This window comes from Silene latifolia, chromosome 1, assembly GCF_048544455.1.
Source record: "Silene latifolia isolate original U9 population chromosome 1, ASM4854445v1, whole genome shotgun sequence".
Lineage (NCBI taxonomy): Eukaryota > Viridiplantae > Streptophyta > Magnoliopsida > Caryophyllales > Caryophyllaceae > Silene > Silene latifolia.
Window position 1 is genome coordinate 33,220,245 of NC_133526.1, and position 25,496 is coordinate 33,245,740.

Below are 25,496 nucleotides of genomic sequence, written 5' to 3' on the forward strand. Positions count from 1 at the left end.
ATGTTTCTGAATGGTTATTTTTGATATACTATCCTCGGGCAACCGAGATGGTAACAGCTTCTCATGCTAGAGTGGTCCTTGGTAGGGCACCTTGGTATGTGAGGGTGTTACACAACCCTCGGAAAGAAATACAAAAACCATGAAGACTTGGAAGATGAAAACCTATAATGAGAATTCAGATCCGCAAATTCATGTAGCCTTGTACAAGTAGAAGATGCTCTCTGCATCAGTTCCAAAGAATGCAAGGTAGGTTTCCATGTGCAAATGATTCAGATCAACCCTGACTAGACCAACACTCCAATGGTATAATAATCTACTTAATCACAGAATCAAATCATTTGCTGACTTGGTTAACAACTTCAACCAGCAGTTTGCGAGCAGCAGGGAATTGGAAAAGACATCTAGCAACCTTTACGGGATTAACCAAAAGGCAGACGACGGCCCAACGCGTTCAACAAGAATAAGGCATCTATCCCATATGCGATGTTAGAACCGCATTTGAGGCATTCAGGCAGGAGTTCCTGGCCAACAGTGAACTCTACAATGACCTAATAAAGTACCTCTACCACACCTTCGAGGACGTTTAGGCCAAAGCACTTGCCAGGCCAGGCCGGTTCAACCATGAACCGACCCTGAACCGACCTTTGCAGTGGTTGTGCAAAAAAAGAGTGGCAAATGGAGAGTTTGTTTCCTAATTCGACCCTGATCCGACCCTTGAGGGTGGGCGAGCTGGCCAGGCCAGGCCGGTTTAAGGGGAGGGTGACCCTGAAGTCCCGAACTGACCCTTGAGCAGGTCATGAGTAGGTCGGGTCACTGGTCTAGTCTAGTTTTCAATTTTTTTTTTTCATTTTTTCTAACGGACCATATGGCCGGAGGAAGGGGGTTGATTATCTCGATGGCCAGGTCAGCCGTGCCTGTGAAATGCATACCTAAACGGCGGATCAACCCGTGCCAACTCGTGCAAGTGGGCAGCTCTGGTCCCGATAAAGGGCACTTCGTATCCTTATTGGATTACTTGAGCTGAGTGACGACAAGAAGCGAGTTCAAGTTGCAACTTTAAAGATTGATAAAAATGAATAAATTCCATGATTCAAAATCACATGGACGCGACGAGAAGGCGCTGCAATAATAATATTTGGTTTTATAAATAAATGGAATATCTCTCAACTTGTGGTGTTCATTTGTATGTACTGTCAACAACACTCTTAACATCCATAACAATCCAGAATGTTTTCATATATTCCTCAGTACAACAACAACAACAACAACAACAATAACAACACACATTCTCCAAATCCTTATCGAATTTCCCTTTCCACAATATAATGCCGCCCTTAGGTTACGTTATTCTTCTTGTTCTTGTCCCTTCTCTTCCATTTGAGCTGTTTATACTTTGTATAATTTATCTCATCCTAGACACATATACTTTTGTCGTCGTCGACCAAGTTGTTATTATATACCGGATTGGTTTGTGTATATTCGAGTGAACACTTTAATTAACTTGCCATGGTATTGAATTATTCAAGTTTTAGTCACCAAGATTAGTTGTTAAGGTTTCGCGTCCATAATAAGTGGACTCTAAATTCTAGCTTATAAGTCTCATCTACGAGTTAGTTATATGATGCAACGAAACATAATATGGATGGACAATGATCATTGTCCATCCATATTATCGTGAATGGGCTATGATCAGAGTCCTCATGAGGTTATGTGCTCGACATACAGATCGATAATCATCGTGAATGCATGGGCTATACTCTTTTCAGATCACCAATAATTAAACTTAGGATTCAACCAACCTTGGCTTGTGATCTTACTTAGGTGGTTGTGAATGTTTCTTCAAATAACGGGAACTTCTGGCTCCACCATGAGGTTGTGAATCTACTACGCATTGTATCTCGATAAGTTATTGTCCTCGTCAGCTGAATAGGATTGCCCATTCCATTGCACGAAGTGCCATGGAATGAGTGATTTTATTATGGGCGTCCTCTTCCAAAAAAAAAAAAATAAAAAAAAAATTATTGAAACCCCACCCCCGAACGTTAAATCCTTACTCGGCTACTATTTGTGTCACTTGCTTATATATATGGGTCTTGTGCATATATAGAACATAAAATTAGATATTGAGGTCTGAGAATGCGTTGTCGAAACAATAACTCATGACCCAATACGCTCCTCAATATCGACTACAAATGTTGGACGTAGATGTATACCAAAATTTCAGACTCAACTTAAAAGCATCCAATTCAATAATTTCGACCCAACGTGAAGTGTAATTGCATGCGTTCCTTGTCGAACAATTATCATATCTAACTCGGAACATTCCCAGGCCAGGTATGTCGTGTCGACTGTCCAAGTAATGTAGCAATCAACTAAATCTTCAGAATCATCACATAAATCTTGTATATATACTTTGATGATTAGGAATAGTTACCCCACGCATGCACATCAAGGTATATAAATACACCTTGTCGTCTGAGGTAGCTAACAAACAAATCAAACACTTCTTAACACACACATATCCTTCAATTTTTAGCATACTCAAACTAACAATGGAGACCTTGAGGCCATTAGTCGACCAAAAACCGGTAGTAATCTTCAGTAGGACAAACACTGACCCAATAACCCACTCCATGAAACAACTCTTTAGTAGCTATGGTGCAAATCCTTTAGTTTACGAGATGGATGAGATAGAAAGCGGAGCGGAAGTTGGTAATGCCCTTGAGATATTAGGGCATATCTTAAACTTGCCTGCCATCTTCATTGGAGGACAATTTGTAGGTGGTCCTAATGAGGTTATTGGTCTTCAGGTACGAGGACAACTCGTGCAGAACTTGATTAATGCAAGAGCCATTTGGGTTTGGAACAATAACAATTAATTAGTTAAGAGTATGAGTATAATCATGTATGTATAATGTGAATCCAAGCATATATAGCTTGAACAATCTTCATATCAATAAATTATACTCCCTATTTATGTAGCTTTTTATCGTAGTTTATTTTTACAGTAAACTTTTCTTTTTAACCAAGTACATTTGGGAGCATTGCAATTCGTTAAGAGCACGAGTATTCCTAACAGATAACAATAGTTACGAGCGAGTACAAGATAATATAACTATATTTTCCTAATCCCGATATGTCAACAAAATGTTATGTTAGGGTTGGTCTTACGTTGTCAAAGGACCGTCTAAAAGGAGGTTCCATTAAATTATCAAAGTGTGGCCTATGAGATAAGTCTGATAGATAATGAATATCTCAACCAAAACCTTAAGGTAATGATCGAGGTCCAACTATTATATTTATTCCTATTAAAGCCGAGGCGGTGTAAAGAATATATGAATTAAGGTAATTGTATTGATGATTAGGTTAATTACATAGAGGAGTTTATATACTAATATACAAGAGTTTAAGCAAGGATACAAAAGATACATTCCATAATTGGTGGAGCTAAAGTAGGTAACAAATAACCTAATTGTAACAATATAGTATAAGATATTATATACTAGCAAATCACGTATGATTTGTTTCTTGCTTGAGGGATTCCAATCTTGAGATATTATTTGATTTAGATGTATCTTTAACATTCCTGCTCAAGATGGACGGGCGATAGCGAAGGCCAATCTTGGAAGAAAGCAATAAGAACCGTGGCTTATGGAGCGGCTTTGTGAGAGTATCCGCAAGCTGATCAGACCCGTTGATATGTTGAACCCGAATAAAGCCGTTGCGAATCTGTTCCTTGACAAAGTGGAAAGCAAGTGCAACGTGTTTCATTCTCGAATGGAAAACTGGGTTAGCCGAGTAGGTAGTAGTACTGAGATTGTCACAATATATCGTTGGCGGGGTAGTAGTTGAAATGCCGAGTTCGAGTAAAAGGTTTTGGAGCCATATAAGCTCGGCAGAGGTGCTGGCAACAGCTCTAAACTCAGCTTCGGTAGAGGAACATGAAACCGCCTTTTGCTTTTTAGCTGACCATGAAATAGGAGTACTACCTAAGTAGACAATGTAGCCAGTCGTAGAGAGGTAATCATGAGGATCACCGCCCCAGTCTGCGTCGCAAAACGCGTGAAGGCAAAGTGGTGTCGAGGCTGTGAGTTGAATACCAAGATGTAACGTGCCATTGAGGTAACGAAGAAGCCGTTTTAGAGCGGCCCAATGAGACGCGGTGGGGTGGGTTAAAAATTGGGCTAATTTGTTAACGGAAAAGGCAATGTCGGGTCAGGTGAGGGAGAGGTATTGCAAACTACCAACTATGGAGCGATAATCTGACTCTTTTTCGACTGGGACAGTGGTGTCTTTAATTAGAGGTGGATGGGTAAGCATAGAGGTTAACGCGGGTTTTGAATTTTCCATTTTAAATTTAACAAGAAGGTCATAAAGATATTTGGTTTGGTTCAAATGTAAGCCGGTTTTGGTTGGGGTGACCTCTATGCCTAAAAAATATGAGAGTGGTCCTAAGTCCTTGAGAGAAAATTTCTGGGAAATTTGGGTGATAAAATTGGTGACATGAATTTTATTTGGTCCGGTCACTATTATATCGTCAACGTAAATTAAAACAAATAAGGTTGTGTGAATGGTGTTGAGGATAAAAAAGGGACGGGTCAGACAAAGAGTTTCGAAAACCTGAGGTAATAAGGTAGGTCTTTAACTCAGTATACCAGGCGCGTGGTGCTTGTTTGAGACCGTAAATAGCCTTGTTAAGTCTGCAAACATAAGAGGGGTTAGTAGGATCAACAAAGCCAGCTGGTTGACTCATGAAGACGGACTCGGTGAGGTGACCCTGCAAGAAAGCATTGTTAATATCAATTTGGTGTAAATGCCACTTTTTCGTGACAACAAGGGTTAGAATTAGTCGGATTGTAGTCGGCTTGATAACTGGACTAAACGTTTCCGAATAGTCAATTCCGGGACGTTGATGGAAACCTTTAGCAACGAGGCGAGCCTTGTGTTGCTTGAGACTACCATCGGGGTTGTATTTAATGCGATATACCCATTTGCAACCAACAACATTAGGTGCTTGGTGAGGTGGGACGAGAGTCCAGGTTTGATTTTGGGTGAGAGCTTCAAACTCGGTGGTCATGGCCTGTCGCCATTGAGGGTGTAGGAGGGCTTGTTTTGGGGTAGTGGGTGTAGTGTGAGTGAGGGAGAGAGTGGCAGTGTGGGCAGTTTTGATGGTATCGAAGTATTTAGGATTGGGCATGATGATATTATTGGAGAGACGAGTTCGATGAACGGGTGGATCGGAGGAGGTGGGGGGTGGAGGCGGTGGGGATGTGGCAGGGGTTGATACATGAGGTGGCGAGGATGAGGGTGGTGAATTAGGGGAGGTTGTGGCAGGGGTTGTGGGAGTGGGGGAACCGGGTGGGGTGGAGAGGGGTCAAGGGTACGGGCAGGGGGTTCGATTGGTGGTAGGAGAGGAACAGTAAGGGTACACCATTGACTTGGGGTGTGTAATGGTGCAAGAGTAGAATTCGATAGTGTGAGATACGGGAATTCCAACTCGACAAAACGGACATGTCTCGAGGTGTATAGTCTATTGGTTGTGGGATTAAGACAAAGATAGGCACTTTGAGTGGTGGAATAACCAACGAAAACACAAGGAGCCGATTTGGGTTCAAGTTTGTGACTAGTGTAAGGTTTTAACCATGGGTAGCAAAGACATCCGAAGGGGCGTAATTTGTGGTAGTTGGGGTGTTGGCCGAAGAGTAGTTTGTAAGGTGATTGGTTGGTGAGTGTGGTAGAGGGAAGACGATTTATGAGGTAGGCGGCAGTGGAGAACGCATAGGGCCAATATTTGGTTGGCATTTGGGCTTGAGTAAGTAAGGCTAGACCGGTCTCAACAATGTGACGGTGGCGTCGCTCCGCGAATCCATTGTGCTCGGGAGTGTGCGGTGGTGATGTGAGGTGAGTGATGCCATTGTCGAGTAGGTTGGGGTTGAATTTAATGTATTCGCCTCCATTATCCGAATAAAATTGTCGGATGGGACGATTAAAGTATTTTTCAATAATAGCTTTGAATCGATGAAAGGTGATGGCGGTGTCGGATTTATTTTTTAATGGGTATAACCAAAAATAGTGAGTGAAATGGTCGACGAATATGACATAATATTTGTATGAATCATCTGAGACGATTGGTGACGTCCATACATCGGAGTATATTAAATCAAATGGTGCGTGAGACTTGAGAGTAGAAACTGAAAAGGGCAACTTGTGGCTTTTGTTGATTAAGCAAGAGTTACAGTGCGATAAGTCGGAAATATTGAAATTAAAACTAGAATTTAATAATCGTAAAGTGGAATTGGAAGGGTGTCCTAAACGAGTATGCCACAAAATACTCGAGGATTTATTGGCTGCTAGGGCTTGAGGCGGCTTGGTGGAGGGGTTCCATTGGTACGATCCATCAACGAATGGTCCTTCAAGCAAAGTTTCCCCCGTCTTGATTTCCTTAAAACAAAAAGAGGTACCAGAAAATAAGGCATAATCATGGTTATCGGTGCAAAATTGCGAGACAGAAATTAATGGTCGAGATATTTGAGGAACGAAAAAAACATTGGTAAAACTTAAAACATGATTAGAGGTAGGGATAGAAAAAGAACCAAGGTGGGAGATGGACAAGGACGAGCCGTCACCCATCACAAGGTCGTCTGGACCATCATAAGGAGTATGAAAAGCGAGGGTGTTGAGGTCATTGGTGATATGATTAGAGGCCCCACTATCAATAAAATAGTTGGTGGAGGGACCAGCGGAGGTGGTGGCGGTATGGGCAGTGGGTCGGGGTTGTCGAGTAGGGGGTGGAGGGAACACAACATTCGGGTAGTCCCTTTTGAAGTCAGGACAGTAACTGATAACGTGACCGTTGGCGCGACAGTATTGACAACGGCCTCGAAACGGGTTGGGGTTCGAATTGTTGGTGGGTTGGCTACGGTTTTGATAATTATTTTGGTAGGTGTTTTGTTGTTGTTGGTTGTAGCGTGGCTGATTGTTGTTGGTTGAGGATGAATGTCGTGAGTTGTTGTTATGGGTGTTGTGATAGGGCCGAGTGTCGGCTGCGTGAGCGGAGGGGTTAAAGACGGTGTTAGTGGTAGTAGGCGGCTGGTTTTTGATGGTAAGTTCATGTTGAATTAATTTTTCGTGAAATAGTTCAAAGGAAATGGGTGAGTCAAGAGCACGAACTACATCGATGACGGGTTTGTAGAGGTTATAGTCAAGGCCGCTAATAATATGAGAGGTGATATCTTCGGCGTCGACGGGTTTGCCTAGTTGTGCTAGTTGGGTGGTGCATTCTTTAATGGCAAGCATAAATTCGGAAATGGTTTTCCCGGTGTGGGAAATGGTGCGAAGACGGTCCTTTAATTGGAGGATGTGTCCTCGGGAGGGGTTGGCATAAGTTGTGGCTAGGGTCGTCCAAGCCTCGTGAGATGTGGTAGCATCGAGGAGGACGGGTGCCATGGCTTCGTCGAGGGTGCCTGCTAGTGCTCCTAGGATTAATTGGTCTTGACGAAACCATGTTTCATAGGCTGGATTGGGTACGGGTTGAGGGTCGGGTTTGGCTGTGGTGGCGGCTGGGGTTGTGGTTTTGGGTGGTGGCGTGGTTGTACCATCCAAGTAAGAGAAGAGGCCGAAGCCTAGGAAGAGTCGGCTGATCTGGTAGTGCCAAGCTCGGTAGTTGGTCGGGGTTAGTTTCGTGCAAGTTGGAAAGGATACCGAGATAAGGGCTTTATTTGGTTCGGCTGAATTAGGAATTTGGGTGTTGGTGGTTGCCATGGGTACGTCGACGGTGTGTAGGGCAGCGGAAATGGTGAGTAGTACAAGGATCGATGTGAATCCTGATACCATGTAAAGAATATATGAATTAAGGTAATTGTATTGATGATTAGGTTAATCACATAGAGGAGTTTATATACTAATATACAAGAGTTTAAGCAAGGATACAAAAGATACATTCCATAATTGGTGGAGCTAAAGTAGGTAACAAATAACCTAATTGTAACAATATAGTATAAGATATTATATACTAGCAAATCACGTATGATTTGTTTCTTGCTTGAGGGATTCCAATCTTGAGATATTATTTGATTTAGATGTATCTTTAACAGGCGGTTCTAGGGGGTACATCGTACATAGGGTTCGTCTACACCCCAAAAAAGTAATGAATATCTTTCGTATAGGAAATTAGCATTATCGATCATAACTTGGGTTCGGTGGCCACGTCCTTACTTTTTGAAGTAATGAAATGGGCGTGTGCCACTCATGCCAAACTACCGTCTTGGTGGCCTTGATACTTCTTCACATAAGTAACCACCTAACTTGATGGACTACGGGTGGACTTAGGTGTGAGCTAACCAAGTATGGATTGTAAGATGGATTCCTTAACTCCGAGTGTTTGTGCCTGGAAAGATGGATTGTAAGTGTTTGGATTGTTGTAGGAATTTTAGATGAAAGTAAGTTGTGGGAGACGATTACAAGAAGTGTTGTAGAATCGGAAGGCATTCACATCTAGGACATCTTGAAAGATGAATAACTTGTTAGCACAAACTTCCCTTCATAAGAATGTCCAATCCCACCACAAACTTTACAATGTGTAAAATGATTTTTTTTTTCAAAATGGGGTTTAATAATAAACAATTTAACCAAATAGGGTGACTTTGAAACTAATTACCAAAAATGGGTTCACATAGACTCGGTTTTAGCGATGCTAAATTCAGGATTAAGGTCGTTCAGTGGGAGGGCGACTTGAGGCCAAAACGCTCAGCCCCTGAGCGACTTAGCCGGAAAAAAAAAAGTGTATTTGATGGGAATAGAACACGCAATCTAACATTCACCTTACACCCTTTACCATAACACCAAGAATAATGTGATAATTGATTAGGGGATTAAAATTACATATTTAATAGTAAGAGTAATAAATGCGTTTTGGAATTTGAACAACAGTAACTCAATATTACCTTTAATAACTTAATTTTACCATAAAAACTTGCTTGCATTTATGGTTAGGTAATATAGAATAGAATAAGGTTTTAGTTTTGTGGAAGTTCCTGTGTTCGAATCTCTGTAGTAGCGTTTTTTTTCCTTTTTTTTTTTTTTTTGCATAGACCAAAGTTCCTGTGCTCATTCCCGGAGCGACTTTCCTTGAACTAGCATACTGAGATTTGGGTGCATATTAAGTGACACTTTATGTAAGGTCGTTGTGCGGGAGAGCAACTTAAATCCAAGCCTAGCTTCGGTGATGAAGTGGACCCATTTTGGGTAAATACTTTGAAACTCAGCCCATTTCGTTAATTTGTTTGTGTTAAAACCCCATTTTGAAAAAAAATTCATGTCAAATACTATTATATCTGAACCGTGATAACTATGTAATTTCGAGGTTATATCATAAATTAACAACTTTGGGTTCAGTTTTATTTCTTGGTTTCTCCTCCCCTCAATTACGCTAACCCAACAAACGGAAATTGTTTCCTTCATAATTTTTGAGGCAATCTTATCTATATTAATACAAAAGACAATACTCAATCCTTAACGCACCACGTCATTAATGCAGTTTTTTTTTTTTTTTTGGAAATTCATGTTATGGTGGGACCCGTGAGTGTGCAATGTATTTATTTCTTCAGATTTCCGTCTTTTCAAACATGCGATAAATTCCGTCTTACAACAAATTCTATGAAATAATATTATGAAAAAATTCTATGAATTAATATTATGAAATAGTTTTATACATTCCGTGTAAATAAAATTTATAACATATACACAGAATGAATTACAAATGCGAGTAAATGAAATTGAATTACGGAGTACATAATTTTTAAAACAAAATTACATAATAATAAAATTACATAATAATAAAATTACATAATTTCAAGAAGGAATAACATTTATATACGCGATCGAACATAAAACGCAAATGAATTACATACATATGTTAAAGTTGATTATATTAGATTATATTTCTTTTATCCGGATGTAAAGTTTTTTATGTATGCAATTTTTATTTACAAGAGTAAATTACGTTATTTCCTTATAACCCAGTGTATGTGAACACGTGTTTGTAACAAATTTAAACATAAATTATGTAAATCGTAGATTTAGACCAACTAGATAAATACAATAAAAATGCAAAAACAAATATACATCTGAAAACATTAATACTGACCCAAATACATACCCGTGCAATTTTGCACAGATTTAAAACTAGTTTTCATTATATATATTCAAGCAAATACAAAATAATGTGCGTGACACAAATTAAAGCTGCAAACGGTTATTCAACCACATATGATGTCATCTTATATATGAGAGTTTAAGGCACTAAGTATAATATTGTTATTTGTACGAGAAATAACTACCCGTATTATTTTAACATATTAGTGATCCTCTAATCCTCGTCACAATGACATAATGTCTAATGTCATACCAAAAAAAGAAAAAGGTACTCAAAAACATTCTGATTCTAATCGTACCTTATGAGGCTTGATTTTATTCCTTAGAGCAGAGCATGCCAACCTTCTTATCCTGACAGTTTCTTGATAACACAAGATTTCTGTAGATCCTCATTCCTCGTAAGCTTAGCTTGTCAACACAATTTTGGCTTTTGGCTCCTTCCAGGGTTGTTTTCTATAACGCGGAAAACCAGCGGCTGCTGCTGCTGCTACTTGGCTTCAGAATGTAGAATCAAAATCTTATGTGGTACAGAACCAGAAACACTAGTAGTATTGATCTAGAAGCATTACTAGCTCGAAACTACGTGGAGAGAGAAGTAGCTTACCAAAAAAAAAGGAATAACTTGAATACAAGTTGACAGTCCATTCATATTGTCAGCAACAAAGCTATAGCGTATAGTCGTATACATTATTATTATTATTATGACAGTCCCGAGATAAGCACGCTAACTCAAAACTAAGTGGAGGGAAAGATAAACAAGGGAATCCTATGTTGGAATAATGGCTCAAAAAGTCCTTTGCCTTACTTTGAAAAAAACTAGCTAAGTTTTTTTCTCTTGTCCCACATTAGAAAAATGAAACAAGTTTGTTGGGTTTATAATGTTCTTCTCTACCTTCTTGTTTGAACTTGTGATTAGACCTTTTGTGAAGGTTGACAAGTTCGGGCTGGGCCACACGCGCGCGCGCGCGCCTCGCCACGCCGGGCACGGGCACGGGCACGGGCACGGGCTCTGGGCTCTGGGCTCTGGGCTCTGGGCAGAGCACCTGTGGTGCGAGCTATCAGCTCCTTTTAATTTTTTGGAACATTATTTTTTCTGTTTTCAAAGGCTCAATTCCCAAGACTGATTGGAACAGTCTACGGAATTGACTGCTACGGTCTACCAAACTGATTGTCGTTAATTCTTAAGTTTTATAGTTTCTGAACAAATTTCGGAAAATCTTATGCACTTTTCTCCCCTATATAAACAGCCTTTCATTCTCAGTTTGTGCATCAGAAAATTACTCTCTTCTCTCTTTCTTATACTGTTCAATCTTTATCTTAAAATATTTCCCTGAGGTTATTATTGGCAACGTTCTTGGCTGCTCTCATCTGCCTCTTTGCCTACACCAAAGTTGCAGCGGTTGTGTTAATCCTGGGGGTCAAGTGCTACTGAGGCCGTGTGTAGTACGGGGCATTTTTGACTTTAGGACAGTGGCTTCTCGTCACGTCACAACCATCCGTTTCTCCAGATAAGATTTTTCTTATTCTCTTTACAGTACGTGTATAACAATCTAAAGTCAAAAATTAAAAAAAAAAAAAAAAAAAAAAATTTTACTCGCACTACAATATGACGGGAGGAATTCCAATCTCTGTTGCGTCCTTTTCTGCACCTTCACCTATCATTCCTGACATGTCTAAATTCGAGCTTTTCAACGGGAAAAACTATAGAATGTGGTCTGATAGAATCGAATTCTTCCTTGGTCAAATTAAAGTAGACTATACACTTACTGGTAATGTCCCGCCTGAAAATTCCGGGAGGGATTATGTAGAAGACAACAAAACCTGTAGAGGAATGCTTCTGCATTACATGAGTCCTGCTTTATATACGATTTATGGTAAGTATAAAACAGCAAAAGAAATCTGGGAAGCTTTACAAACTAAGTATGGATCGGATGATTTTGGAACTAAAAAATATGTTTGTAGCCGTTGGTTGAGTTTCAAAATGGCTGACAATTCACCTGTTCTGGATCAAGTTCATGAGTACGAAAACTTGTGCGCGGAAATCACTGCTGAAGGTATGAATATCTGTGAGATTTTTCAAGCAAACTGTTTACTTGACAAGTTACCTCCTTCTTGGCAAAACTATGTCTCTAGCATGAAACATAAGCAAAAAGATTTTACTCTTTTGGAACTTATTTCTCATATCAAAGTTGAGGAGCAAAACCGTATTCAAACAAAAGGAAAATATGTTTTCGAACCCTCCTCTTCAAACGCAAACTTGGTTGAAACCAAAAAGAATTTTTCTAAAAATTCAAAGCATTTCTCAAAGAGTTCTAATCAAGTTCACGGAACAAGAAATAATGCAAACTTTAAAAGAGAATCCAAAAGGGAATTCAAAGACGATTGTTATACTTGTGGGAAGCCAAGTCACTCATCAAAATATTGTCCACAAGGTTTTTCACCAAATGGTAAGCGTAAATTTGTTAAATCACAAGGACATCTGGTTGAATCTGACGATATCATTGCTGCTGTCGTATCTGAGATTAATCTGGTAAGCAATATATCTGAATGGGTTGTTGATACTGGAGCAACCCGACACATATGCTCCAGTAAAGAGATGTTCAAAGACTACCTTGCCGTATCCACAGGTGAATGTGTTTTTATGGGAAATTCTAGCACCGTGAAAGTCCTAGGAAAGGGTAAGATCTTTCTTAAATTAACTTCAGGCAAAACCATTGAATTAAACAATGTTTTACATGTTCCTGATATTCGGAGGAATCTGATCTCGGGTGCCTTACTCAACAAAGCTGGGATCAAGCTGACTTTCGAATCTGATAAACTTGTGCTTACAAAAAATGGAAATTTTATTGGAAAAGGCTTTTGTAATGGCGGTTTGTTTGTATTAGATCTGGAAACTATTAATAATAATTCTGCTTCTGTTTATATTGCTGAGTCTGTTTCTTTGTGGCATGCTAGACTTGGACATTTGAATGTCGCATCGATTAAAAGACTGAAACATCAAAATATAATTCCTCAGTTCAGTAGCACCAGTTTTGACAAGTGTGAGGTATGTGTTGAGGCAAAAACATGCAAAAACAACCTTCAACAAATGTGTTGACCGCTCTAGCTCTCTTCTTTAGCTAATTCACTCTGACTTGAGTGATTTCAAGTCCATCATGAGTAGAGGAGGTAAGCATTACTATATTACCTTTGTCGATGATTTTTCTAGATATACTAGAGTTTATTTGCTAAGCTCCAAAGATGAAGCCGAGGATAAATTTGTGATATTTAAAACTGAAGTTGAAAATCAGTTAGACCGGAAAATTAAAAGAGTCAGATCTGATAGAGGCGGAGAATATGAAGGTAATCCTCTGAAAAAATATTGTGAGCTTAACGGCATTATCCATGAGTATACCGCTCCTTTTTCACCCCAACAAAATGGCGTCGCCAAAAGGAAAAACCGATCACTTAAAAATATGATGAACGCCATGCTGATCAGTTTAGGTATGCCTAATAATTTTTGGGGTGAAGCTATTTTATATGCGTGTCATGTCCTAAATCGCGTGCCTCACAAGAAAACTGGTAAGACCCCTTATGAATTATGGAAAGGCTATGTACCTAATCTGAATTATCTCAAAGTGTGGGGGTGTTTAGGGAAAATTGGGATCCCAAATATTCAAAGGACTAAAATCGGACCTAAGACCACGGATGGAATTTTTATTGGTCGTGCTGCAAACAGCGCTGCTTATCGTTTTGTCTTAAAAGACTCATCTGGTTTTGGTCCAATTAAAGAGTCTAGGGATGTTGAATTTTTTGAGCATATTTTTCCTATGAAAGTGAATTTATCACATGTGTCTATCGCATCTCCCTCTCTTGTATCTTTGGGTAATTCTGATAAAGCAGATAAAAATGCTGAGCCTAGAAGAGGTAAACGCGTGAGACCTCCGACGAGTTTTGGACCGAATTTCGCTACTACATGGCTCGTACAACATGGACCTTTGAGTGAACACGAGGTATGTGCTTATGTACTCGAAGAAGATCCCAGAAATTACAAGGAAGCCATGAAATCTATCGATTCTACCTTCTGGTTAGAGGCCATTAATAGCGAGATTGATTCCATCATGAGTAACAATACCTGGATTCTGACTGATTTGCCGAGAGGTTGCAAACCTTTGAGCAACAAATGGGTGTTCAAAAAGAAAATGAAATCTGACGGTTCGATCGATAAATATAAAGACAGGTTGGTAGTTTGTGGAAACCGTCAAACAAAAGGTATTGATTTTTTTGATACTTACTCACCTGTTACAAAAGTGGCTACCATTAGGGCTTTGATTGCACTTGCATCTATCCATAATCTTTTTGTCCATCAAATGGATGTTAAAACTGCCTTTTTAAATGGTGACTTACATGAAGAAATTTACATGAGTCAACCTGAGGGATGTGTGGTTCCCGGACAGGAAGACAAAGTGTGTAAACTAATTCGATCTTTGTATGGTTTAAAACAAGCACCAAAACAATGGTATGACAAATTTCATAAAACAATAACATCTGATGGATTTATGGTTAACGATTCTGATGCTTGTGTATATTCTAAGCATAACGGGAATGATTGCGTAATTATATGTTTGTATGTGGACGACATGCTTATTTTTGGTACAAATATGGATGTTGTCAACATTACCAAAAATTTCTTACATTCTCGGTTTGACATGAAAGATTTGGGAGAGGCTGATATAATTCTTGGGATCAAGGTCACAAGGACTCCTACAAGTATGTGTTTGAGTCAGTCTCATTACGTTGAGAAGATTCTAAGAAGGTTCAATCAATTTGATAGCACGCCTCTTCATACTCCTTACGATTCAGGTGTCCATTTGTGCAAAAATCCAGGTAATAGTGTATCTCAAGAGGAATATGCTAAAATCATTGGTAGTGTTATGTTTTTGATGAATTGCACTAGACCTGACATCGCATATACCGTTAGTAGATTGAGTCGATATACTCATAATCCTGGTAAGGACCACTGGAATGCCTTGATTCGTTTATTGAGATATTTGAAAGGTACCATGGATTGGGGTCTACACTATTCTAGGACACCTAGTGTCCTAGAAGGGTATTGTGATGCTAATTGGGTGTTGGGAAATGATGAGATTCACTCTACTAGCGGTTATATTTTTACTCTAGCCTCTGGAGCCATATCATGGAAGTCATGTAAACAAACATGTCTTGCTAAATCTACCATGGAATCTGAATTTATTGCTTTAGCTTTGGCAGGAGAGGAAGCCGAATGGTGAGAAGTCTTTTGGCGGATATTCCGTTGTGGGGAAACCGACTCACAAGATCCATGCACTCGCGATTCACAAGTCGCTATAGGAGTAGCCAACAATCAAGCCTACAATGGAAAGAAAAGGCATATTCGTCTAAGACATGGAATTGTGAGAAACCTGATCAGAGACAATGTGATTTCATTGGAATACGTACGTTCAGAGAGGAATATTGCGGATCCTCTCACCAAAGGCCTTTGTAAAAAATTAGTGCTGGAGTCGGCACTAGGAATGGGTTTAAAACCTGTAAAGGGGTGAATTGTGATGGATACCCGTCTTAGTTCATCTAAGTTCAACGGGTCAAACTAAGTCACAAGGAACTCGAGATGTAATACTACTACCATTCCTATTTAATAAAGTGATGTGGTATTATTTTATATGTACATTTATTGTACTCACGGATATATTATCATTGTGGAAGGTTGAGCATTAGCTCTTAATGAGTTCATAGTCCTTATGGATGGTTTGCGACAAACCTGATGAACTCACCTATGTGAATGTGGGGGTTCTCGCCCTAACCCTAAAAAGGTTCTTCAGGTTTTGAACTTTTTTGAGACATTCATCAAAATAACCAGGAACTATGTGAGGGGCACTTGACAAGCTCAAGTAACATTTGTTCTTAAATCTTAAAGTTCATGATGAGTTCATGGATTATGTGAGTTCTAGCCCTGATTTGGGATTAGCAAGTGCGCAAAAATTCTCTTACCAACTCCATGTACTGGTTAAAGGCTTAATCCACCAAAGTGGCGGTTTGAGAAAATTTGTATGACACTGGATGTTGGTTAAAGTCCACAAGACACCAACATCTAAACGTTAAATCCCCGTTGCCTGTATTACCTCAATCTTATTTTTCTTCTTCTTTCTTTTTATCGCCATTGTGGGGGATTGTTGGAATAATGGCTCAAAAAGTCATTTGCCTTACTTTGAAAAAAACTAGCTAAGTTTTTTTCTCTTGTCCCACATTGGAAAAATGAAACAAGTTTGTTGGGTTTATAATGTTCTTCTCTACCTTCTTGTTTGAACTTGTGATTAGACCTTTTGTGGAGGTTGACAAGTTCGGGCTGGGCCACACACGTGCGCGCGCGCCTCGCCTCGCCACGCCGGGCCGGGGCTCTGGGTAGAGCACCTGCGGTGCGAGCTATCAGCTCCTTTTAATTTTTTGGAACATTATTTTTTCTGTTTTCAAAGGCTCAATTCCGGAACATTATTTTTTCTGTTTTCAAAGGCTCAATTCCCAAGACTGATTGGAACAGTCTACGGAATTGACTCAACGTTCTTGGCTGCTCTCATCTGCCTCTTTGCCTACACCAAAGTTGCAGCGGTTGTGTTAATCCTGGGGGTCAAGTGCTACTGAGGCCGTGTGTAGTACGGGGCATTTTTGACTTTAGGACAGTGGCTTCTCGTCACGTCACAACCATCCGTTTCTCCAGATAAGATTTTTCTTATTCTCTTTACAGTACGTGTATAACATCCTAAGTTGGACTCGGGGAAGCTTGGACAAAGTTTAGACATCTCACATTAAGCAGTTCTAAGATCATCGTGGAGGAGACAGGCCGGCAAATCAAAAACTCACAGTCAAGGTCGCGGAACTTGAATATATGGCAGTGTAGGAACAATACCAATATTACAATATTATGTGGTGACTATTTTGAAATAGTACCAATAATTTGTGACATAATTCCTGATTAATAGTCAAGATGATCTCAAAAACCATTTTACTTGGCATAAGTGAAAGGGTAAGTAGCGACAAATATACAAAAACAGAAAGACGTCCTAGACAGTTTCCCAGACGCCTTTATAAGCAAACGGACATGATTTTTGTACATAATTCATATCATATATCCAACATGTTAATGAGGGTAGAGAGATAATCACGAGAATAATCTGATTAACAGTATGATAGTTTCATACTGTGTATCTGATGTCCAAAATGCAAAATGCAATCGTATAATATCTCAAAGTTAAAGTTGAGCATCATGATGTTTTGCCCATAACTGATTTAATGATAAGAAATGCAGGAACTTACAAATTATGATTCTCACAGTACTTGCTGTACGTTCGATTATTCCTTTGAGCAGTATCCTGATAAGCAGATCATTGCCTTTGAGGATCATAATATGGCCAATCTAACTTGGCTCTTGGCTTCTCAGTGGGTTGTTTTTCAACAACAACAACAGCTTATATTCATCACAAATGCTGCTGAGAATCAAAACACATGGCTTCAATAAGATCAAATTAAACTTTTTATGTTTCGGGAAAAGCTGGAAAGAATCAGTTCAGTTGCAAACGTTCATGTCAACACATATTTGACATCATGAGCCGACTTCATTTGGCCTTACCTGAAAGGAATAACATGTAGATTAATTAGTACTCCGTACATAATTAGGTGCATCCTCTCATTTTTGTACGGAGTACTAATTAACCTTCAGACACAGTCGACGCTTACTAAAGGAATAATGGACAGTTTTTCCCACACAAACAAATGCTATACTCGAGTCCAAAACTGGAAAAAAGTACCACAGGATAAAGGCACTGTCAGCAAATCTAAGGGAATAATGAAGATATTGGGTGAGCATCATTCCGTACCTTTTTCAAGCAAATTGTCAAGCATAGATCGTTGACAAAACTTAACACTTACACAATCTTATAAATAGAGAGCATGGGAGCTCATATTAGAGTATCACACAACATTCTTGCATTACAACACAACAACAACAACAACAACAACAATTCCTAATTAATACAAACAAGTTCAATCTTTCAAGCAATGGAAATTGTGAATCATTTGGCAAATCAACATCCTGTAGTAATGTTCACAAAGAGGAATTGTTGCATGAGTCACTCAGTCATGCAACTTATGAGCAGCTATGGAACTAATGTGACAGTTTATGAGCTGGAGGACTTGTCAAATAGTCGAGAAGTTGAGAAGGCGCTTCAACAACTAGGGCTAAGCCCGACCGTTCCAGCTGTTTTTATAGGCCAAAAGTTTATCGGTGGTGCTAAGGAAATGATCAGCTTAAAGGTCCAAGAAAGACTAATGCCACTGTTGAAGGAGGCCGGAGCTATCTGGGTCTAGAATAATGCTACACGGTTCCCAATAAATATTTACACCCATTTTTCCTTCAACCAATTTTCATAGCACATACAGTTTCATGATAAGATTGCTACGAGACTGACCCATATTTAGTAGTGGTTACTTGCTTATTTCATGATTTCGGTTTTTAGTTGGTTAATGAGTATTAAGGCGAGGAAATTTAGTTAATCAAGTTGGTTCATAGGGTAATAATATGAGACCATCTCTTAGATGACTAATCGTTTTAGCTTGGAAGAAGCTAGTTTGTTTTGCTGCTGCCAATCTTCATCCTTCATTTTTAGTATGATGGGAAGATATATCATATATGTGTACTATTGTACATTAGAGTAAGCAGATACTCGATTTTGTTGTCCTTGTAAGTTGTAACTTTAGAACAAATGAACTTTTTTCTACAATACTATAGTAATTCCAATGCTACATTTTGTTCTGTTGTACAGCTGTTTTTGAATGTGGTTTAAGGATATGTTCAGTTTTACAGAATTGCTACGGCCATTAGTGCATACGAAATCGTGATTAAGAAAACGTATGTTGGAAAGTGAAAAATGATACCAGTGGCAATACTCAGTTTAAAACACCATAACAAGAGAGAAAAAAAGGAAAAATGAAAAAAAATAGGACACGAACCCGACACGAATGACATATTTGCTAAATTAATCCTGATTTTTGTTGATCCTCAATCACATACATATACTTAGCTTTCCAAATATTAACATGACACGAACAAGACACGAAATTAACGTCTTAAGGTTGAGGTTTGATGACCCATTTATGTAAGTGGGTCAGCACGAAAATGATAAGAGATTTAATTCGGTCGGGTTTGGGTTGAAGGGTTCGTGACCCGTTTAAATGTGATACAAACACGAACCCGACACGACCCAATCTGTTTACCAAGTCTATTTGAAGGTGGGTTAAGAGTCATTTTTTATCTGGAGATAGAAATTGACCCAATTTTCATTTTGATAAACAGGTATTTCCAATTCAAGACTGCGTACAATGAGCCCCAGTATAACGTCTAGACCTAAGACTTTGAGGCATTCGGCACTAACTGTCATTATTTTTATGCGTAGTTTCTGAAAGTATCGAACATAGTAATGATCCTCTTAACAATGTCTAATCTTAGCAAGCAAATGACTCGAAAATTCTGATTCTAGCCGTACCTTATGGCGCTTTATTTTATTCCTTAGAGCAGGCAAAGTTGTTTTTATCCTGACAGTTTCTTGATAAGAAAAGATTTCTGTAGATCCTCAATAGCTTCGTCTGTCAACACAAAATTTAGCTCTTGGCTCCTACAAGGGTTGTTTTCTGAAACACAGGAAACCAGCGGCTTCATTGCTTCAAGAGTGTTAGATGCTCGATATCTAGTTGCATTACTTAATCTTAAGGACAAAAGGTACGGTAAAGGTGAGCGTCATGATTCTCACCGTACTTGATGTATGCTCGGTTATTCCTTTCATCAGGCATAATTCTTACCCTGCAGCAATTCCTAGCCTTAGAGGATCATAAGACGGCTCATGTAACTTGGCTCTTGGCTTCTTAGAAGGTTGTTTTTAAAAGCAGCAGTTTTATTTCATCAGGAATGCTGAGAATCAATCAAAACAACTGGCCTCAGTAAGAACAATGAAAACTTTTATGTTTCAGGATAAGCTGAAAAGAATCAGTTCAGTTGCAAACATTCATGCAACACATCTTTTAGTAACCTCATGAGCTGATTTCACTTAGATTTGGCTGAAAGGAATAACATGTACTCCCTCCGTCCCAATCATTTGTTTACCTTGTATATTTTTTGTGAGGGGAATTTTAATCAAATGTAAACAAATGAATGAAACGTATGGAGTATATTAATATACTCCATACATAATTAGACATTGGTGCACGTCATTTTGGTATGCTAAGATAGAGTATATGAATATATGATCACAATGATTAAAAATATTAGTGCAATGGGTTAGATTAAAACTCACTCCCTTTGTCCCAATCATTTGTTTGCCTTTGATTAAAATATCTTCACAAAGAATATAAATAATAAACAGATGACCGAGACAAATAAAGTGAGTAATTGTCAATATGGTGCCTACAACTCTACATAGAAATAACTTATCCAAGGTTGGGTTGAGGAAGGACTAGAACCACTACCTCATTTGGGGATCTCTTTTTTCCGCCATTGTTAGGCGGAAAAACAACACACTAATTCAAAAAATTGGAGAAATGAGCAATCCAACTAGAGACATCTGCATCATTCAAAGACTAAACTATTTTTTTTTTTTTTTTTGGTGTAAAGGGAGCCACAAGGGCAAATATGTTGCTGAACCCGGGTCATGAGTACCACCTTTCATGACTTTACACTAAGTAGCTGACATCTACATTCAAAGATTAAAGATGAACTATGCAACGCCTTGCCAGTTGCCATCTACTCTTCAATAAATAATTAAAACAGTATTAGTATTAGTTTTCATCTTCTAAATTCTGATCTACAAGACACATGAATGAATCAATTTACCATGTGTTCTATTAGGATATTAGGCCCATTAGGGCGGACTATCATCTAGGGTTTGATAGTGACGACTATTGTCTAAGGTTTATGCTAGTAGGTTTATTATATATACAACCATGTATTCATGATAGTCCGCCCTAATGGGCCTAATATCCTAATATGTTCTTCAGCGTTGGAATGTGAAAATCAAAAAATAAGTCTAAAAATATTTGTTTTATTTAAAAACTTGGCTAACTACCGCAGAAGGAACTACAGACACTTTTGCTAATCATCTACGGAGTATATTCTATACATACATAATACTGTTTTCTAGTATGCCCACACATACATATGATCTATGTTACATCGACACTTCAAATGAGCTCCTTTACCCATGTCGGACATTGGTATAAAACACAACGGCACTTCATTTTAGACCAAAAGCTCGTCAATTTTTCATAAAATAGACGAGTCCGACATTTGGGTACGCACCCGTGTCCAACCCTTCGAATCGAGTTGAAGTAACATAGCATAGCATATGATAAGAGTCTAGTCTAAAACTCCAGAGCAAACTGGAGAAAAGTTCCAGAGAATACAGGCACTGTCAGAAGATCTAAGGGAATAATAAAGATATTGGGTGAGCATCATTCCTTACCTTTTTCAAGCAAATTGCCAACCATAGATCGTTGACACACCTTAACACTTACTTATAAATAGAGTATGGGAGCTCATATTACAGTATCACACAACATTCTTGCATTACAACACAACAACAACAACAACAACAACAACAATTCTTACATTTCATTCTTCGCTGTCAATTCCTAATTAACACAAACAAGTTCAATCTTTCAAGCAATGGAAGTTGTGAATCATTTGGCAAATCAACATCCTGTGGTAATGTTCACAAAGAGGAGTTGTTGCATGAGTCACTCAGTCATGCAACTTATGAGCAGCTATGGAGCTAATGTGACAGTTTATGAGCTGGAGGACTTATCAAATGGTCGAGAAATTGAAAAGGCGCTTCAACGACTAGGGCTAAGCCCGACCGTTCCAGCTGTTTTTATAGGCCAACAATTTATCGGCGGTGCTAAGGAAATGATCAGCTTAAAGGTCCAAGGAAGACTAATGCCATTGTTGAAGGAGGCCGGAGCTATCTGGGTCTAGAATAATGCTATGCAGTTCCCAAGAATTATTTACACCCATTTTTCTTTCAACCAATTTTCGTAGCACACAGATTCATGATAAGATTTCTATGACACTGACCCATATTTAGTAGTAGTGATAAACATTAATCACAAATTTTTGTTTCAGACGCTACTTTTTGTCTGAAGCTTCAGACGGACACAATGGCATAGTCAGACAACAGACAAGACCAACTGAACAATAATATTTACAATTGTATCATGTGCAAAATGCTATCAAATTTGAACAGTGCTCTTAACAATCTAATTTCGAGATTATATAACATGTTAACAATCTTGGGTCAAGTTTTATTTCTTCATTTCTACTCCCCTCAATTATGCTTACCAAACAAACGAAAATTATTTTCTTCATAATTTTTGATAGAATTTTCATCGTAGTCAACTAAAAACAAATTAATGTGCATGACACAAAGCGGCATACATTCAAGTATTTAACCCCTATCTCATATGAGATTTTAAGGCACTAGATTAATGATGTTATTTGAAGGAGAGACAAGTATGTTTTAAAACAGTAGTGATCAGTGGTGGACGCAGGATCTTCACCTAAGGGGCACAATCGATTTTCGTGGTCCGTATCTATAAAATATAATTAAAAGGCTACCCTAAAATGACAAATAAATGCCACATATACAAAGTCACGTAGGATCCAAAAAGCCACCTAGATTAAAATTTAATGTGACGTGGCATATTTAAATATGATGTTGCATATTTTAAATGTGACATGGCGAATTTATGTGACATGGATTATCAATTTATTATTACATGACATTAATTTAAATCATTTATCTATAAATTAATTTAATTCACTTATATAAAGGATATTATCATTATTGTTAAAATAATTTTATATATTATGGTTTAATTTAAGTTGCGGATTGTATTTTATGGTTTAATTTATTTATTTGATTATATTGAATATATTGAGTATTATTATTATTGTTGTTGTTGTTGTGTCCAATAAAGTATATTTTAATTTCTTACGGTGTTGGTTTTATGAATCGTTTGTTTTATATTTGAGTTCATGTTTTCCAGTTGGTTTAATTTAAGTGACTTACATGTGAGAATGTTTTGATTCGTTTGTCAAGTTTTTGGCAGGTCGATGTTTTATCTTTTGGTCAATGTATTTTTTTATATAACTTTAAAGCGTCATGAAACGTATGTGAATGCAGATAAAGCAAACCACCACGTGGGTAACTTGAAGAGGGAAGAAATACAAAAGGCATGAAACCGAGGTAAAATTAAAGGTAAAAAAACGTAAGGTAGAAACTGATAAGTAATGGATGATTGTTGATCTCAAAATAGAAGTCTTATAATATTTCTTTTAATTTGTTATTAAACGTATATTGTGGTGTAATTTTACTATTATACTTTCCTGATCAACCTATTTGAATTTGTATTTTTGTATTCACGGGTATAATCATCTTTAACTTATATTTTTCTTTTTCATTTTATATGAACTATTATCAAGGCATGTAATAAAAGGAAGTGAAAGTGAACCTTTGGGTAAATATTAAATAGTAGGATTTCTAAATTCTACTTCGTATGTTTTTAAGTTTATGTGTTTTTTTTTTGTCAAAACAAGAATAATACATAAAACTTACTCTTATAATTTCCTAAAAAAAACACTACTCTCATAATTAATGGTAAATAAATAAGTACAAATAATTGAATGAAAAATCTTTAAAATTTCACAATTTACTTTTTAAACCATCATGACAATAATTAATCATTTTAATTATGTCATTTCCTCTTCCAATTTAAGTTTTATCCAACTCCAACCTTTTGATTGTTTTTCTATAAAATTTACTTTACTTTTTTAAGTGGTTTATGCTTTTTTAACCATTGTAAGATGATCGTTGATCTCAAAATGGAGATCTTATAATATTTCTTTAAATTTGTTATTAAGCGTATATTGTTGTGCAATTTTACTATTATGCTTTCTCGATCAACCTATTTGAATTTATATTTTTTTATTCATGAGTATAATCATCTCTAACATATATTTTTCTTTTTTTTATTTCATATGAACTATTATCAAGGCATGTACTAAAAGGAGGCGTACTAAAAGGAGGCGAAAGTGAACCTTCAGATAAATATTAAATAGTATGGTTTCTACATTATAATCCGTATATTTTTAAGTTTATGTGTTTTTTTTTTAAAACCGGAATAGATTATTTTATAGTATTTAATACTATTTTTATTTTTATATAGGATCGTGGACATAAGTATAACAAGAGATGAATCAAATTCTTGAAATAGTAATAAGGAACTTGAAAAATTTATGAGCCTTTTGGAATTCGAATTTAGGGAATATAGTTTTTTAGATTATTGAGCAATTGAAATAAAAATTTAATTCGTAATACATAGAGTAGATACCGACCATACCGTTGAATCGTATCTAATATTTTTCTATCGATATAATAAATGTTTTTCGGATGTAAATAATATTTGAAGCTTGCACGTGGTGATAAGACTTCAAAGATATTTCTATGGGATGGTTGATGGAGAGGTCTGAAAATAATTTGGAAATGACTATGCTGAGGTATTGAGTCTACAACCTTATAAGGCGTCATTGAAGATTTTTTCATACGGAATTTATTATATACGGATGGTTTCAACTTTTAATATTTTAAAAACTCACTTTATTTTATTGCGGAGTAAAACACACGTATATATAATGAGTCGTCTTTGTCATTACTCCGTTGTCAAGTTTCTCAAAATTAGTAGCTACCATATTGTCACTTGTAGGATCCAATTTAAAAAAATAAACCAAAGTTGTCAAAGAAATAAGGTATTAACTAACTAATTTTTTATGTATTTTAAGATTGTATATTTTTAAATAGATCAACAACTAATTGCTCGAACAAATATTAACAACACGATAAAAATATCAAAACTAAAACAGATAAACCCGTGAATTTCACGGGTCATAAACCTAGTTTAAAAGTTAAAACCATAAATGAGAAAACTACTAATAGAATAGAATATGTAAATATTCCTTTTAGGATATATTATGTATTCTTGTAATTATTTTGTTAGCTTTCCTAACCTAGGTAGTTTTCCATAAGCATTGAGATTGTACTTGTATATATACATTGTTTATATGAATGATAACGCAAGCGATTACATTCCTGTAATCCTCTATTTACTAAAAGAATAAAGGAAACTCTAAGTTTTCCCGCCTAAACATATTTCCTAAAATAAGATTAGTTTTTTTTAGCATCTTCTATAAGTATGATAGATTGGTAGGCTATATAATACACATAATCTTTTAG

At 37.4% G+C, this 25,496-nt stretch overlaps 2 protein-coding genes across 2 annotated transcripts; both read left to right on the plus strand.

Annotated features, from left to right (window-relative positions):
* Nucleotides 1–2,552: 2,552 nt before the first annotated feature.
* LOC141643686 (monothiol glutaredoxin-S1-like) lies at nucleotides 2,553–2,879 on the plus strand. The gene has a single exon (XM_074452944.1). It carries the CDS (start codon nucleotides 2,553–2,555, stop codon nucleotides 2,877–2,879), a length of 327 nt encoding a protein of 108 aa, XP_074309045.1.
* Nucleotides 2,880–21,796: 18,917 nt separating this feature from the next.
* Nucleotides 21,797–22,321, plus strand: LOC141586194 (monothiol glutaredoxin-S1-like). Its single transcript, XM_074407372.1, has one exon. The coding sequence runs from the start codon at nucleotides 21,875–21,877 to the stop codon at nucleotides 22,181–22,183; it is 309 nt and encodes a 102-aa protein (XP_074263473.1). The 5' UTR covers nucleotides 21,797–21,874; the 3' UTR covers nucleotides 22,184–22,321.
* Nucleotides 22,322–25,496: the final 3,175 nt, after the last annotated feature.